This window comes from Lissotriton helveticus, chromosome 4_1 (assembly GCF_964261635.1).
Source record: "Lissotriton helveticus chromosome 4_1, aLisHel1.1, whole genome shotgun sequence".
NCBI lineage: Eukaryota > Metazoa > Chordata > Amphibia > Caudata > Salamandridae > Lissotriton > Lissotriton helveticus.
The window spans coordinates 150,596,795-150,615,785 of record NC_136063.1 but is presented as its reverse complement, the minus strand read 5'-3'; the positions used below and the strand labels follow the sequence as shown (position 1 = coordinate 150,615,785).

Below are 18,991 nucleotides of genomic sequence, written 5' to 3'. Positions count from 1 at the left end.
AAAGAACAACATATTTCACAACTGTTATGCAAATGTGATATTACAACCAACAAAGTGAGTAGTAAAAATTCACCAAGATTGCCTTAGTATTGGTAGGTTTGTTGAAAAGACTTACACCATGCTTCACCCTATACACTGTGTCCCACTTTCTGTTTGTGTATCTTCACCCAAAATGTAACCATTGCTGATATCACAGATCCCACCAACCACAGCATTCCCTGCCACACTGCCATTAATATGTTGAATTCAATACAGCAACAATTTAAAACTAATAGTGTGGTTTATCATGTTTTAACAGAAACCTCCAGGACACAAGTATATCACCAGTTGTTTTTAGGTTTCAGCGCTGTGCCGCCTTTTTTGGTGTAGGTACGAAATAAAATTGAGAAATTATGGGTTACAGCTGCAGATTCTGCTCACACGGAGTATGTTGGCTACCGCCTCATGAACCTGGGCTACCGAACACCCTTCCTTTCTGAAAAGGAACTACCAACCTCCATATTTAAATTTTAAATTCCAACAAGCCACAAAGAAAAATTTGATTTGCGCATGGAAGCACCAATTATTTGCCTCAGCTCTGGCAGAATTGCAGCTAGTGAGGGCTTTCCTTGAGGCAGAAAAGAATGTTTCCTAGAATGATCTTCACAGTATGGGGTCCCTGGATACAGACCTTTATGTTTGGCTTCACCCCAGAATCAAGGCACAGGCTAAGGGTTGAGTTATGCATATTTTCATTGACAAATGCAGACTTTTTATCTGCTATGTCTGCAAGCTAATCTTCACCAAATGTAACAATTTAAAGGTGACACTTTTAATTGACATAATCAAGTACACAGAATCTCCCAAAGATACTTTACAGATGTGAGTGATCAAACCTCTAGACCACACAGCTCTTCCATAAACAAAGCACCAATGACATCCTCTTCACAATGACCTCATCCTCAACAGCAAGGACCATCAGTAGTTACCCTAAGCTGGATAAACCCTCTAAAGAAAGAACTCTCTGTCAACTCCAAAGAAGATATACTACATTCTTAACCCCTTGGCCGCGGCGGTATTTCTGCCGCGGCGCTAAGGGGCAGGGGGGGTCGCGTGGCTCCGTCATGCGCCACTGCGGCTCGTGACGGAGTGGTTCCGTCACGAGCCGCGGTGGCGCTGTGCTTGTGACGGAATGGTTCCGTCACGGCCCCGCCCGCTCAATAGAACGCGCAGGCGCGAATGGCCGCCGGGCCTTGACGGAACCATTCCGTCACCAGCACAGCCCCCCCGTGGCTCGTGACGGAATGGTTCCATCACGAGCGCGCAAGGGGTTAAATAGATGCTTCTTACTATTAGTAGAGACATGGCGACTACTTCAATGAAAGCCTCAGAGTCCAAAAACAAAAAAGCTAGATAACGGAATCCTACTGGAGACAGTCACCAACCTCATCTAATCTTGCAAACAATAACACCAGCTGCAATTAACTTATTTTTATTACAATTATATGAGCTTATGAATATGAGTCATTTGCAATTAATACAATAATGCTGTGATGTACAGAAATATGTTTTCTAGCCTATACCAAACAAGGCCTCAATAGGACTCGACCCCATCTTGTCTTTAGGAGCATCCGTATTAATCATGTGTTTATATTTTTTCATTGACACTGCACATAGAACACTGTGCATTGGTGTTTTGTAATGACATGCTGTTCTCAAAGAAATTCTGAAGGAAGCCTTTAGTTACTTTTTCAAGGCTTTTCCTGTTCACTAACTATAGGGACCTTGTCTATGAACCTTTGCATTGTTTTGTAACCACATTTGTGCTAAACACATCTGATGATATGAGGTCACTGTGAACATATTATGCAGTTAGGCGGATAGCACTAAGATGGAGGTGTTATACAACGTTTTATAATACTGTGCTATGATTTGTCAGTGTATTGTTACATTTGCTCACCCGATGCTCACTGTGCAAATTCAATTTCTTTCTACGGTGAAAACTATTACAAAAGGCCCTCAATTTGGTGGTGAGACAAATCTCTGGGTCTCTTCTAGGGAGGAATCACGGTTCTTTCTCGATTTGCTGCACATTCTGGGCTTAGCCGGTTTTTCAGATTCTGCTCATTACTGCGTCTTATTTAAACTGACTATATCTTTGCCTTCTATATTGCATTTTAATATTTTAATAAACCTTCTTAGTTCTTTTTAATGTACTGATCTTGAACTCCCTTTTTGAGTCACTCAACTTTTATGGGTTGTATTTTGAAATGCTGTTGTGAATCCTATCTTTCGGGACACGTTGTCTGGTCTATGCTTGAGGACAACACTGTCCCAGTTCCACATAGGCGCGATGACTATGTTGTAAACTATCAGAGATAGTGCCGTCACCCTGGAGCTGTCTACGTGCCAACAAAGACTTTTTCACTTCAATTGCAACAATGCCTCAAACTGTCCCCCAAGCTCATCTCCCATGGACTAAACCGGATACGTCTAGAACCAGCACAGACCGAACCCCAACAATTCAACAAGGTATCAGTTATCTAGATAAGGGAACATTTCAGAATAAACATTGACTTTCAGCAGAACAGCAAGAAAATCGACCTTGGACTTTTAAGAGTACAAGGGGAAAAAGAAGTTAAAACCATCACTTGGAAATCTACAAATCTGTAAATCTTCTGAGAAAAGTTAATTTTCATACTTTGGTGTCTACAAATGTTTGCATTATTCATGCAAGTTAAGGCCATTAGTTGGGATCACAAGAAAGTGACTCAGTTCTTTCTGTTTTTAGGGAAGCAATATGTTTTAGTAAGCGATGTGAGAAGTTAGGTGAGGTAAGAGAGAAGCTGGAGTCTACAGAGGAGAGACTGTACTACAGAGGCTATGGCGTCAATGCGGCTTTGACTATGGTTACACTTTTCCGTATACAGCAGAGGGCGTTAGCAGGTAAGAGAGAAGTAAGAGTTGAGGACAGAGGGTTTTACTAGGACTTAGGAGGTCAGTAGTCAGGTAAGAGAGAAGCGAGAGTCGGAAGACAGGGCGGTTGTACTAGAGTGACTAAGGAAAGGAGTCGCGGTTATGACACCCCTACCATCATTCTCTTCGATATAAGGCTTTGGTTTCTTCCTCAACTTGGATTTCTTCTTGTTGTCCTTCTCCAGGAGCTGCTTTATGTGCTGAGTCGCTGGGGAACAAACAAAACGATGAACACAAATGAACACAACAAAAACAGAAATCATAATGGTTGAACCATGAGGGCCCTGTTTTCAAACCATGCTGGAGTGAAAGGGGGAAATGCAAACCCAGGGAAAGGCAAACCCAGGGAAAGGGCGGTCCAAAGGGCAATGCAATCTGGACACACAGAGAGGATGGTTAAAGGAGGAGAAGAGTCACACCAAACAAAGATAAGATGGACGAAGAGGGCACAGCCATTTGGCAACCAAGAGAAAGAATGATCTAAAAGGGCAAAGTAGTCTGGCCGGTGGAAGAACAAAGGGGCCAAAGGACCATGACAAAATCGACACAAGTTGAAAAAAAAGGCAAATAGGTCCCGCAAAAAACAAAACAAAGTAGTTTGGAAGAATTTCTTTAAAGGCAGAGGGGCTGGCAACAAATTGATACCTGGTCCCACTTCCCCAATACAAATAAATATTTTTTTTGAAAGATGGCGGGCATGGGGGCAATGGAGGATCGGGTGGGGGGGCAATAGCGAGTGAGGGGGAGGCGGGGAAAAGCAGCACACGAGGGAAAGCAACACTGGTGGTGGGGTGATAGGCACAGATGCAAGAACACACTGAGTGTGGGGAAGGAAGGAGTTTGACAGGGGAGAAGCATGCAAGAAAGAGCTTTCAACATGAGTGACACAGCAACATGGAACACTGGGGTTAGGTATTATAAGGGAGCAGAAGCAAATGAGGGAGAAAGCTGGAAAACACATGCACTCTCACAGAGTGATTAAGAAAAAAAGCAGTTCACCAAAAGAAAGCAGTGAAACGGTGCAAGCAGTCCACTCAGAGTGACCGTAAAGAGGCTATGCTCCAGGGGAGGGACTAATACAAGATAGATAAGTGGGGGCAAGTCACTGAATAAGAAGGAAGCAAATGACAATAAAGCCAACCAATAGTAAGCGATTGGAGGGCTGAAAGCTTCAGTATGTTATTGCCTGCATTTATTCCTTTTGCAAGCAGGCAGCGTGTCTTCTCTGGTAGGCACAACCACAAAATAGAGGCACTGGTCGCAGCAGTCAATCAACAAAGAGAAAGGGAGTTTCGAGGCACCCTGGAATGTTCTAGGCACACTGGAATGTTCTAAGGGGCGTGGCCATCTGGAAGTGGAGCAGGAGCTCAGCTGCACAACTAGGCATAGGGGTCGCCTAAGAGAAAAAGTGGGCACTGCCCGCTTAGACAGCACAGGCAAAGGAAGGAAAAGTGGGTATTGTAATCTGCCAGATAACAAAGCATGGTTCAAGTGAAAACAGCAGTCTGGCAAAGAAGAGAGTGGCAGCGGAACAGTCTGGCAAAAAGAGGAGAAAAGAGCAGAAGTGGACAGTGTGTAGTCAAAGTTCACCTGATGGCGGAACAACGAAGAAAGGGCGGTAGAAGTGGACAAAGCAGTCTAGCAGCATTAATAATGGGTTGTTAAAAAGAACACCAAAGGACGGCAACACACACGATCAGAAAAGGGAAAGGCAGTCTGGCAACACAGAGAAAGGATGGTGAAAAGAGGCCCAGCGGTCTAGCAAAGCAGAGATATGCAGAAAAGAGACTGACCAGTCTGGCAACAGAAAGGATGGTCAAGCTTAGACTGAATTTACATTTGGAGGTTAGTGAAAATTGCCATATAATCAGGAATTAATTTTAAAAAGATATATAGGTGGAAGAAAAATGTAGAAACTCCGCACAGAGAGTCATTAAGCTGGGATGGGGGGGATCCTTTACCCATATACTCCCCTAGTCTTTAATAAGGAGATCAGGGAGGTTGCTAAAAATACTTAAATTTCCTAGCTTTTGTATGGCAATCTGGGGTTACAACCGTGAATTACAAAAAGGAAAATGTATCTGTGCTCAGGATGCAACCAAAATTTCGACATAAAAGATTGCACATTTTGGGAGGTGTACATAGATCACAACACATGGTTTGAAAACAAGGCACCAAAAACAAAACAACATGACATAAGAAGCATGCAAACTGAAATGTAATACAACAACAAAATGGCAGAAAGGTGTAAACCGCTCATAACATGCTTCTTAAAGGGGGAGGGAGTGGTATAGTGACCATGGTAACAATGGTGTGTCATATCAACGGGACATGACCCTTTCAGCCCTAGGATTTAACCAACCATTGAAACCTGGTGTTTCAGTCCAGTTTTTTTTCAGGCAGTGAACCATTATTACAATTGCTTTTAATTGAAAGTATGGTAAGATGGCGTCCTGTTGACAAAGTCTACCTGAGAGTGTGGTGGCGCACTGGCTTCCCCACACTGGGCTAGCGGTCCACACATAGGGATGAAGGAATGGAGCTTTCGAGAGGCAGAGACCAGACATTAAATGATGAAATCCAGCACCGTGACTAAATACACTAGCATAGAGCACCCTACTTCAAAGGGTCTAGGCATCGGAAAGGGGGACTGTGGTCTGTCCGAGGAGAGCTACTTGTGCTTTGCTGATCACCAAAGGGGTTGTTACTACGCCCCTGATACACTGCCCATGCTACAGAGTACCATGGGAGTGGCGCACAAGGTTGGACCCTTCCCTCTGGAGTATTACACAAGCCATGAGACCAGTATAAGCGCCTCTTACTCCAAAGCAGCTAAAGTTACATGAAGAAAATACATGGTGCTCTGGAAGCGTTTAGCTAATTTAAATAACAAATGAAATTGTAATGTTAGCTCTTGCCTCTGGATTGCTCTGACTATTCTCTGGTTGTGTTTATTGAGGGCCGCTTGGCGGTAGACAACACATACACAAAGTCGGATGCAGTGCTTTTATTTGTGAAACAACATGCAGGAGATCCGATGCAAGCCTTAATCAGGTGGACACCATTTTGCAAAACAAAAGCATTTCAAGCAAAGGTGCAATAGAATGTAATGACAGACTACTCAAACTACAATCTGAGTCTATCTTTAAGGACAGGTTTCTCAGAAGTCGTAAACACACACGTTGTAATGGAATTTCCAAATCCATCTCTCCCCAGAAGACTAGCATGGCATTGTCAGAGCAAATATTAGTTATCTGACTAATAAACTATGCTATATAATATATTAGTTATACAAATGTGCATAGTTTTTGCTCTGCCAAATTCACAATTTCATAGTTCTGTTACATAAAACATAAATCTCATCAGCAGGCCGTCATTACTAAATGTGTATAATATGTCAAGAACATTCTTTTGCATTATTCACTTAGTAATGCCATACAACGCACCAATCTAACCCTAGTGGATAAATGTGTACCATGTGATGCTTGTATTTTTTACAAAGTCGGCCATCCCAAAACAAAATAAAGCCTCAGTGAAACAAATCTGAAGGAATGGTTGGCTTTGTTTTCGGCAATGATTAGAATTTAAGAGTATCTGATTATTTGCTCCATAAACCAATAATCAGCCTCCAGAGGTGCCCATTTGAAAGTACTAGACATAAAACATAACAGTAAACTGGTAAAACATGGTCACTGTGGGAAAAATGTGGCTTATGTACCGTGTGTTCATCCATCATCGATTCCACCATGAACAACTTCCTTTGTTATGAGCTTTTGCCAAGCATGGCAGGGATGAGGATGGCATTGGTACCAAAGGTGGCACCGAACGAAATGAAGAACAATTTGCTTTATTTATGTACCACTTATGCTTGAAGGGCCATCAAGATGAGTCCTTCAGAGGAGTCTTGGCCAATAGGCCCCGGATCCCCCAGCCTGCTCCCCGCTCCCTCCTGAGAAACTGATAACCCACATTATAATCATCAACAGAGATTTGTGTGGGTGTAAAAACGGCCATGTTTAATATTTGACATTTCATAAACATGACAAGGCATTTCAAATTCATTAATTACAGTTATCAACACAATTTTAATATTGACTTTCCATATCTTCTTCCGCAAGATTCTAATCCTCCAGCACTAAGGAGCCATCTAGCTCGCATCTTCCATGCAGCGCATCCACGCAAGGTGCAACCCACCTGCGCCCATGAGGAGTGGGCCCCCAAACCTATGATCCTTGTCCGCCCTCTCCAGGGGCCCACCCTCAGACCACCTGGCTGACCAGGGACCCAGGAGGCTCGTAACCGGTCACCCTAGCCTCCCCAGCCGGGGCCATATTTTACAGCGGAGAGCTTATTGTCTCCCCCCTCAGTGCTGGCCTGGGGAGTACGCAAGGCGGACTCCCGTCCATTCCGTCGGTCAATTTTACTGTTCCAAGGTCTTTCTACCACAACACGCCCCTCCAACCTGCTGAGCTAAAGGGACGGGTGGGTGGGAGTTTAAACTAGAAGCCGGGAGGGACGAGGGAGACGATTCTCGGACCCGCGACCGGTCCGGTGCAGCAGAGGAAAGAGACCGGGGTACATGCCCCAGGAACCTAAATAGGTCCCCAGTCTCCGCCCTCTGCCCCACCGGAAGTGCGTCACCTCGTTGCCCTGGAAGTGCTAAGTGGCCGGTCGCCCCTTGGGGCTGACCGGCCACCAATGAGATTAGCGAGGTAGGGGCGGGGGCCGGGGGGCCGGATCCTAGGAGCGCGCTCCTTGATGCTCGCGCTTGGCATCCTATGTGGCTGCTTTCAAGCCTTGTCGAGTCGTTTCCTGTTATACGTGAGTGAGATGGTTTATGATAGTTCTACGCGAAGTTCAACTCAGATTGGAGAGGAATCAACAACATGGCAGTACCAAGCAAGTATTCAGCCTCCGAAAAATACCTGCAGAAAACAGCTGCTCCTACAAAGACCGCTACACCTACTTAAAACTTTTAAAGGACTGTGTATATTTAGAAATGGCGCTTGCCCTCGTTTCTTTTGCAGAAGAGGTGACAAGCAGGGCCGGACTGGCTACCGGGCGTTTTGGCGTGCTGCTCAGATGCGGGCTGATTTCGTTGATGGAGACCTGTGTGTGCTTAAAACCATTCGTTTTGCTTTGTTTATTTAGAAGCACACGCAGGTCCCCATCAACTAAATCAGCCCCCACCGCAACGAAATCAGCCCCCAGCTTGGCAGCACGCCAAAACGCCCGGTAGCCAGTTCGGCCCTGGTCACCAGCGATTGGAAGGGAGGAGGAGAAGGACTTCAGACTTAAATAATGAGGGTATTATACTGTAAAATGAACTACCATGTCTCCTGTCCATATGTGTCAAAAGAACAGCCTACTCTCCAACAAGAGCTTCCACCCCCGCCCTCTGAAGGAGAATTTACCATACAGCCAATTCCTCAGATTGAAGCGCAACTGCAGTAACATCACTGAGTACAAGTCACAGGCTGACGACCTTTGCAGTAAACTGGAAGCCCGGGATTACCCAAGGAAGGTGATAAATAAATGTAAAAAACGTGCCAGAAACCAGAACAGAGAGGCACTCGTCGAAACCATACTCAAACCACCATCTGAGGAAGTCATAACATGTGTAACCACATACAGCCCAGTGACCAACAAAGTTAAAAAAATTATAAATAAGAACTGGCGCATTTTGACATCAGGTAACCTCTCATGGCCAAAGCCGAGGTTTGCAAACAAGAGAAGTCGGAATCTAAAAGATATCCTAGTCCACACAAGACCTGCCCCAAGGATAGCGAGAGAACCCACCAACCCATGGGGGAACCCCCAAGTGACAGGACACTACCCGTGTGGCTCTAGCTCTGTATGCAGCCTTACAAAACCTACAAATAACTTCAATTACTGCCAGACTTTAAATGGACCACGCGTAGCCACACTAACTGTAATACCAGTCACGTGGTTTACATGATTACTTGCCCTTGCAACCTCAGATATATTGGCATGACATGCAGAAAAGCCAAACAAAGACTTTGTGAACACCGAAGCAACGTGAAATGTAAAAAGAGTACCACAAAAATGGCCAACCATTATCTAGAAAAGGGCCATACAACACAAGACCTTCATTGGGTCATCCTTGAGACTTTACCAAACAAAGACAGAAATGCCGAGAAGATCCTCTTTGAGAAGGAGCAAAGATGGGTACACAGGCTTGGAACTGACCATGAAGGTTTGAATGACAACATCCCCTGGCTCAGCCTGAATAGGAAATGAAAAGTCTATACTAGCCCTGAAAAACCAATGAATATAATCCCTCACTACGACCCATTGAGAACCGTTCCCGAACAGAAGTCACCCCTACACCGGAGCGAACTATGTCTCTGATGCACCTACACCGCGTAACTAACGTGACCACCTGCCATACGAAGAATTAATATTGAACTACATTACTCAATGTGAGTTTGATAGATCACTAGAGGAATATCACTATTATATTCCCAACAGACACCACTTCGTTGGCCCCAGCCTCAACATCGGAGCACACACCAACTCATATAATTGTTGTACATATGTTGTGTAAACAAAAGCCACAACTTTCCACCTCGACATTGATCTACACGTTATGTCACACTTTTATTTTTACAACATTTATAAGTAAATCACAAACTTACATAAAACTCGCTGGGAGTTTTGTGATCGGCCCCCCAGGTTGCCATAGCGACATAGAGGAGGACCAATGAGATTCATTCCCGATGTTTTCACCGCCCTTAATACCGAACCAGAAACAGAATCGATCGTTTCCAGGTTGATGAGAGCAGCGTGTACACAGAGGACGCCAGGACAGGACGCAATAGGTAGCGAGATCGGGGGAACAAGAACGCTGAAAACCGCAAGTATCATGTAGAACTGAGTCTTAACTCAAACTCTCCCTTCGTTTAGTCCTCCTGAAGCCCAATCACCCGACTGGAGCGCATTAGCCACACACGCGAGGTAATATGTACTTTCCAAATTTATGTAGAACAGACCGAGGTCTGTCGGGGGCACATTTAATAAAACAACACGTCTGAATAGGTACTATATCATATAATAATGAAATATTTCTCGTGTGAACCAGCGAAGGTGTAGATATACGTGTGGAACAGTTCACTACGAATCCAATTGAAGTGCACTATCAGAGAATCGTGTGGGGATAAAACCACTGTGTATCTTACACTTAGACCAACGCTGTAAATACATGCATGCAGCACCTACCTCTGAGCATGCCTTAGCCCTCTGCTTGACTTTGGAGTGTTTGAAGAGAGAGTTGACATTGCCATTTATACCAGCCGCTTTATGAAGTATTGCCATTTTTTAGTTGTTAAGAGAGTCTATCAATGGATAGATCTGTTAAGCAGATTTCTGCTTGGTGTGTGTCCCCATGTACCCCCTCCCTTGTGTGTTGAAAAACATTTGTGTTTGATTTTTCCTTACAGGTACATTGAGACCTCAATTACAAAGAGACAGGTCAATATACCTAATTCTTATCACTTGTTTTGAGAGCCCATTATTTAAACCCCTTTTTCCACGTTATTCACTTAACGGTCCTGATAAAAGCCCATAAGTCCTAATCAAGGCAAACGAGGCAGAAACATGTCGACCAATTTTTAATTCCCTCCCTTCTCACTATTTTTAACAACAATACTCTGAGTGCACCTACTACTCATAAGAAAGTTCCCAAGATGCACTATTTTAGAGTTTACTAGACCCGAACCCAGACCTAATTAAAGTTATTTTCTGGTTTTCCGGGCCTTTTTTAAAGAGAACCCCCTATCACTGGCTCACTACTGTTTCAACCTTGGGTAAGAACCTCCTGGTGGAGGTTGCATAACCTGATCGACCTGATGATTATGCACACACGTGACTAGACAGCGGAGAACCAAGATATAACGCTCAAACACCACCATACCCATCACGTGCATGAGGGTCTTTTAATTTGGGACACCCCCCGTTCCTCCAACATACCTAAGGTTGGTCAGGACAAGTGATCCTTTCTCAATTGATTAGTATATAATAGCAGAGGGGAGCCATGGCTCTTTGGTCCTAGCCCACTAGTTATTGGTGGACCCGCGCTCCTAATATAGCATGTATTTGCATAATAAGAAATAAGCTTGTCCTATTCACTTGGGAGACAGCTAACGCTGCAAAGCCACTAGTTAGCACCAAATATAGTGTTTCCCTTCCCTCAATGGATTTATCTAGAATTGGGTGATGCAACTTGGATGGGACACCTAAAAGGGACTGATCACCTAAAAGGGCCCGCAAAATATTTAACTTCTGACATGCCTGCTCACCAGGTTTGCTTTACAGCCTACTCAAATTGACCAGTGGTTTCTCCTTCATGTGGCTTCTTTCATTCCCATACATTCAGAGTCATTGTATAAAACAACAATGTCTGCCTCCCCCTCACATGGAGTCCAATGTGTCTGATGAATTGGATTACTGCATGCACCCGCTTGTGTGTTCGCAGAGGGAGCGGTCTACACATATGCGAGCAGTTCTTGGAAGCCATTGCTTTTTTACCGAACTAGCAGGGGTCAGCAGTAGCCCACAGAGGCCCTACTGTATCCTGGCGATGCCCAGAGAGCGCTGCTAGCCTCTCTGGACCTCTTTTGTGCCAAAGGTCAAATGAGAACAGGCGCATTGTGCTTGTGCCGCCCACAAGAGCGGCCTAAAAACAGATGGACATCTCAAAACGAGAACAGAGGAGGGACAGGGGGTGATATCATCAGGGGAACTTCAATGCTGCCTCTTTTTGCTTTTACAAATGACTCCAACCTCTTAGGAACAAAAGCCTTGGTGTGTCGCTCTCACAGGTCAGTGTGCAACTCACAGGAAGGAGGGTCTGGGGTCTGGAGGGGGGGGGGCGAGCCTTGTGAATCAAGAAAGGAGACTTACACTTTTACAGTAGCATGGTCCATGGTCTGACAACTCTTCCCGATATAAATATAATATAAACACGAGGATGCTGTTACTTTATCACCAAGAGTGCCAACCATAACACTAGAAGAAACAAACTTTTGTAACAAGTGGATAAATGTTTTATAGAGACGAAATCAGTTTTTCCAAAACTCTATTTCTATGTGTGCATAAAGTAAACCTTTAGATTTTAAGATAAAGAAAACACAAAGATAAAACGTGTGTACCAAGTGTCTGACCAGTACTAAACCCCTTTAAGTTGTTGTGTCATGAGCACAGACAGAGATACAAAGAAAACTTGGATAGATCGAATGAAGGAAGAAAGAACAAAAAAAGAATAAAGACAATAAAAGAAAAAAAAACAGTTACCGATGTAGAGGAAAGAGCACGAAATACCTGTATGAGGAAAGTGTGGAAATGATTTACAGAAAAAAAAGACAGTGAAAAAACACTGTAGAGTTAAGCACGGTTTATGCAAAGACGTGATCATAGGTGTGCAGATGACTGACAGTAGCTGTGCCATTGCCGACATTTATTCTTGCCGCCCTATTCTCCACATGGGCTTTTGCCTTTTTGCAGAGTTTGTTGGGTCACTAGTGACTCCCCAGCTCGGAGGCCTCGAGGTTACCCGAGAATGGAGAACCTGTGTTGGTACCACCTCCCGCATGAAGCCTCAAGCAGGCAGCCCCCCTTACACCCCTCTGCGCTGTCCCTGGGGAGCTGCCTACCAACACACACATGTAAAACCAGGTCCAGAGATTGGGGCGCATGGGGTCCCACTAGGTTAGCTTATTTTTTGTTAACAAATGTAGTGTTCACACACATTATGCCACTCACCCCTGGCTGAATCCTTTACTAACATGAGTGTGAATACTTTAAGTGCTTGAGATTTTAAACATTAAAACAAGGAATGAAACTGCACATTTTCTTAGGGTTACCCTATACTGTTTGGGAGCGCCTCCTTCAGAGCAAGAACAGTGTTTGCGAGAGGAAGGAAGGGTGCTGCCTACAGAGGACCAGCCCATTACATCCTTCTTCTCTGCGACACTTTGTTTAGGAGCTGGTAACCCAAACTCATCTCTGAGGAGGAAAATGGTGCCCAGGCTGTCTGGCTGGAAGTGTGAGCTGTATGGTTTGCTGGCCAGTGCTTGGCAGTAGGCATCTCCCCAACTGCCCCGCTTTGGCGCTATTACCTGGTGATGTCCTACAGCCGCACTGACTTCAGTAATGGTGAGTGTTTGAAAACATCCTCTAAACCCATCAGGAACACACCTGAGGCAGAGGTGTGCTTCCGGAGGGATCAGGTGAGATGGTGGCGGCTCTGTGGATGAGCTCAACCCTCCGTGGACCAGCTTTTGCTCGGTTTGATGCACCCATGTCCTGCGGCGCACTTCGGTCCAGGGCCAGCCAATGGGATCCTGACATCCGTGGCGTGTTCGGAGCCCATGGGTCCCTGGTCTGGTACCAGGGACCCATCCTCAAGTCTGGTGTGTCTCCATGCCGTCCGTAAAGTTATCACAAAAACTGTCCACTTCTTTAAAGACACCTTAGCCCCGCACAGCAGCTACTACTGTGTCTGCTTCACAATGTGTTACTTTTTACATGATCAAACACCTTTAAGCTCGTGAACTTGACTCAATATCACAGAGGTACAGAATGACTCGTGTTGCCGAAAAGTTGGAAATATTCCATTTAGCTACATTGCCAGTTTTCTTTTCACTGACTTTGATCTTTGCACACCGGGCGCTCGTTCCGTCTCCTCCCGCTCTAGGTGTCGTCTGAGTGTCGTAAAAAATGAGAGTTCCGCAGAATAGAACTCTGCAAACTGCACACAGCGTGTTGCCATGGTGATTACCGTCTTCATTTGTAATTATAATTCATTTGAGATTACCCTTTATCATTTTAGCTTTCCAGTTCCTTCATAAAATTACCTGTCTCACTGAAGATTTTTAGATTTCTTGAGTTAAAGCCAGGCTCCCTCCAGCAGCCTTTATTGGGTGTGTTTTGTGAATTTACACTATTTCCAATGCTGTTCATATTTCATAAGAGGTTATTAAAGTTGGGGTGTTCCACACAACTTTGTCAGGAAATGCACACTTTATTCCAACTTTGATCATTGTGTTATACTGCACCCCACACAGCTTTTGCATTAAGCAACTTTCCCACATTGATCCAGAGAACGAAGAAAGCGTGAGAGGGGTAGAGCTCAAAAGCTGTGACCCCGAAATCTGAGGAAATAGAATGAATATAGGGGCAATCCTAGCCCTCCTCCGATCTACATTGGCTCCGATGCATCGATCCCTAATCAGTCTGCCATGGGTGTTGAAATTCATGATACTACGGGCAGGAGGGGAGGGGACACAGGGAATGACTGACTTTGAGGAGAAATTGAAATGTATGATCCTGCCGGTGTACAGCAGCGCATTGTTTTTTGTTCTTAAATGCATCACCAATAAATAAGATTTGTAAATAAAATTATATATATATATATATATATATATATATATATATATATATATATATATATATATCAATCACGAACCGTCCTGTCGCAGAGGGAGCACTTAGAAGCTGGTGCTGGAGTCAGGACCAGGACGGGGTCCCGATATTAATTCTGCCACAAAATAATAATCCAGCACTCCGCTCGTTAGTTTAAGTAGATTTATTCAACACACTGCTAACAGCCTACGCGTTTCGAACCAAAGGGTTCCTTCTCACGGCAGTATATATATATTGAGACCCAGACCTTTCCCTTATGAAGTGAGCTTGGTGGCCCCAGTAACTACGCACTCTGGAGTGTCCAACCGGACAGTCGGTGAGCCGGAATCCAACGGGATGTGACCTGGACGCCTTTATGTAACATTTCCTCGGTTACTCTCTGACCTTCGGAGGGGTTAGTTGAAAGCAATTTGATCAGAATCAATTGTCTGGAATTTTTTGAAGGGCGTGAAGTTTGCTTTTACATATTAGGGACTCTGCCTCCCAGAGTCTCAGTGTGTTAGCTGCTGGAAAACCTGTTAGTCAATCAGGTGTGGTTGATAAGCATGTCAAGGCTGACACTTTCTGTTCCTACCCGAGCTCTTTGCTCCATCAGGTCTTATGTATGGTGCATAGAACTTTCAATTTTGACCCTTGAATCCACGGGCAGCCAGTGGATCGCGTTCATGGCCAGTTTCCACCGATTCAGACAACAGTCCAGCTGCCAGGTTCTGTAACATCTGCCGGCTGATTTTCTTCGAAGTCCAATGTGAATAATGTCACAGTAGATCAGGTGTCCCTCACCTTAGAGGAAAGCTTCAGCTTATGGAAACATCCAACATTGGGAGTTTGATTTCTAATGGACCTTTGGTTGAAGAAGTCAACAAACAGAACAGCTGCAGTGCATACAAGTGGGGATCTGTGCACACATTTTCTTAATATCACTTCAATCTTGTTATTCAATACATAAAGACCAACAGTAAAACGTATAGTAATGCACATATAGTCTTGATTGATGGCGTCCGCGTGTGTATGCGGATGTACTTCCGCATACACACGCGGACGCCAGAGAGGCGGAGATACCGGATCTGCCGAGTACATGATATCAACACTAGTGTTCTATTTGTTTACTGGTACTGACCAGCTTATTCGTCGCTATTAACTGTCAGCGTCAGCGCCACACATTCCCCGACAGCCGGAACGGAAGTACAACCGGCGGAGAGCACATTAATTAGTGCAGGAAAGCGCTGATAAGACAGCCCGATCCGAGCCCTGATGAAGTCGTGGGCAGAGTGCCCTGACGAAACACGTGTTGGCTGGGCGTTGTGATTAACGAAATCGTGAAGAATCAAGACTATATGTGCATTACTATACGTTTTACTATTGGTCTTTATGTATTGAATAACAAGATTGAAGTGAGTGATATTAAGAAAATGTGTGAACAGATCCCCACTTGTATCATTTATATGTGGATTTAGGTCCCTACTGGAGGTGTTGGGTTTTTCCTCCTTTCTGTAGCACCGTTTTACTAGGCAGCAGAAGTGATAAACGTGACACACTGTGGGCGCCATTTCTGATCGACCACAAAAAAAGCCCTTTTCCAGTATTGAGAGAACAGCTGCAGTGCAGCAGGCACCCACAGAGGAATCCACAGTATTAGGACGGAGTAAGAACTAGAAGAGGTTCAACTCGCCCATCAGTCATTTTCGGAGTTGAGGAACGGTTCGTCACCATGCTAGTTTTAGATTGAACCTGTTGCATCATTTATTGGCCTCACCTTACACTTTGTATTTTTACGTAAATATTTTGCTTATCCAAGGCGACTGTTTCTTGAATCATCATTACGATTCATAATAATTCTGGAAGAGTGGAGAGTCCCAATTTTCCCTTTACATTGACAGTTTTGGGAACAGCAAAATGTCACTCTATGGCTGCTGATCGCACCTTCCGCACTGTGAATGATGGACGGCGTCTGCGGGTCTTTTTGGCGTTTTTTTTAGCAGGACTCAATAGAACGGACCACAAGATAATCATTACAGTTTTGAAAGACTGTGGGTTTTAATGGTGGACCCCAAACTGGGTTTCATCCCTTTAAATCAGGGGCGTAACACAGGGCCCCGCATCTCCTGCAGTGTGGGGGGTGGGGGCCTGAGCTGCAGGGGGCCCCCTCAGCACTGTACTCATGCCGGAGAGCTCCGGATTCAATCCGGAGCGGGGGACCCTCTGTGCATCTTGCAGGGGGGCCCCTTCAACTTTTGTTACGCCATTGCTTTAAATAAGTACAAGGGGTGAAGCAAAGCAAGAGGGCCAAAAATGTAAGGAAAAAAAACAGTGAGAAGAAAAATAGACAAGACAGAAAAAAGATACATAAAACCCCAAATGCCTAACGCCCAGAACCACAGGTCCCACTGGAACAAGCTGCCAGACGACATTCGCGCTAGCCCCACCTTTAGGCAGTTTAATAAAAGTCTTAAAACCTAGTTGTTTAGTCACTTATCAGTTGTCTCCCCTCCGCTCTTCTGATATTGTAGCGCCGAGAGATCCCTGTGGGGATGATTCGTTTTGCGCCTAAAAAATGTCAATAATAATAATTTTCCTTTTCTACAAATCGTCTACCCACATACGAGAGGTAAGATGTCCAAATGTGAAGACAAAGACAAAACCGAGCCCTCAGAGTGTCCGAATTCAGACAATCCGAACCTATCCCACGCATGACAGTATTTTGTCTCGCACTTTATTCAAGTTGTCCACTCCTCATTGTGTAGTTGACACCTGGTTTTATCTTGGAAGGCACCACAATGAAGAAAATTCTGCCTCAGAAGCAAGACCTGAGAGCACCCAGGACTGAGTGTGGTCATACTACGTAAAGTTTATATCGCTTGAAAAGCTGGACTCATGCACTTTACATGAAAAACCTCTCACTGCCTGCTGAGTCTTGCCTTCCATGTGAGATTTGGTTGTATCTTAATACAACGCGGGCTTTTACCCCGCATGCCATTACAATGCGGGGATTACAACGAAAGTCGTTACAACGACTTTCGCTGGAGGGCGCAGGATAGTGGAATAGTTTAATTTTCTATTCCAACTGCAGCCCACGTTGACAGTAGGGAAGGTGTTGGATAGAAAATTTAACTATTCCCTATCCAACAGCGCCCTCCAGCGAAAGTTGCTGTAACGACTTTCGTTGTAATCCCTGCGTTGTAATGGCAGTGCGGGGTAATCCCCGCGTTGTCATGGCTGTTCTCCGAGGTTCACTGATGGTCCTTATTCCATGGTAAGTCGGGCAGGATTTACCGGACGCTGATGAGAGCGGTGAAGCAAATAAAAGAATATTATAGAGTTCACCAGTGATCTTCTCAATGTTTCAAAGGAAAAAGTAATTGCATTTGATGAAACCCTCAGAGCGTGGACTTAAGTCGATGAAGGTAGTTTTTTTTTCTCATGGCGGTAGTACCTTATAACGTACAATTCAGAACGTAAGACTACTCCTGGGTGCATATATGTCTTTAATACCCCAGATCTATAAGAACACCAGGACGAGCATCAGGTGGGCGCTACGCCTGCTGCCCACCCAAGAAAGAAAAATACTAGCAAAGCTGAAAAAGTACAAATATAAAAAATATTAAAAAAATAACAACTCTCCCTGTTTCCTGGAAAAGATGTCACAATTTTCTATAGAACACGCGCTGAAGAGGCGGGAATGACAGCTCCTGCTGAAAAGAAAAGCTACAACCCCGCAATGTACAGAAACTCTAATCTCCCCCTTGTAGCTACCCCTCCTTTATAGCCTCAGATATGGAGAATCCCTCAATGTGTGAATCTCAGAGAGCTGGGAGCGGGGGAGGCAATGCTTTCAGTACGCCTTGCCTTTTTAAATGGAAATGCTGTCCCCAGGAGTGAGGGAGTGAGTAGGAAGCGGTAGCAATACCCGTCATCCTCCGCTGGCAGGAAGACGCATAAAGGGACCAGTGATTGTCTATAATCGCAAGAGGGAATCAAAGCGTAGATTCAGCTCAGTAAAAGCAAATTGTACAATTTGTTTCTTCCACATTCATAAAACCTGTCTTCTGCCGCTTTCCCTGCTGCTCTCTACCACCTACAAGGAGTCTTAGATTACAGTACTACGCGCAGGTGTTGCAATTGGTTTTTACTGAACAAAAAGAGAGGGTAAGGGCTGGACTGGCCATAGAGGGCATTGGGCATTTCACCGGTGGGTCGCCAGGGTGTGGGATAGTTTTGGGCCTCTGTGGGGCCATTTTTGATACCGGGAGCCGGCAACATTGACCCCCTGTAACAAAATCAACCAAAACCGTCCCTAGCAATCAGCTCGGCTGCACCGCCCACCTCCACCCCAGGGGGGGCGGCCGAGCAGTGTGCCAGGGTCGCTTTCGGTTCCCAGTCTGGCCCTGGAGAGGGTACAGACCTCATGAAAAGTCACAAGTTCCCAAATCCATTTTAATTCTCTCAAATAAACGGACTAGACCAGCGGTTGACTGGTTATAACCCAGGAGCCGGCTGCAGCTGTGCGGTCACCTGGCTCCGTGCTGCCACCTTCAGGTAGGACGCCAGTGTAGCTTGGGACGTGGTAGGACCAGGTTTAAGATCAGCAGGGCAT

At 45.0% G+C, this 18,991-nt stretch overlaps 1 protein-coding gene across 1 annotated transcript in view; it reads right to left on the bottom strand.

Annotated features, from left to right (window-relative positions):
- The window catches only part of ARHGAP39 (Rho GTPase activating protein 39), an 854,292-nt gene that overhangs the window by 297,226 nt on the left and 538,075 nt on the right, over positions 1–18,991 (bottom strand). The window contains exon 5 of the mRNA XM_078686621.1: positions 3,071–3,163. Within this exon, the coding sequence (XP_078542747.1) occupies positions 3,071–3,163 (93 nt within the window). The remainder of the gene's footprint in view (positions 1–3,070; positions 3,164–18,991) is intronic.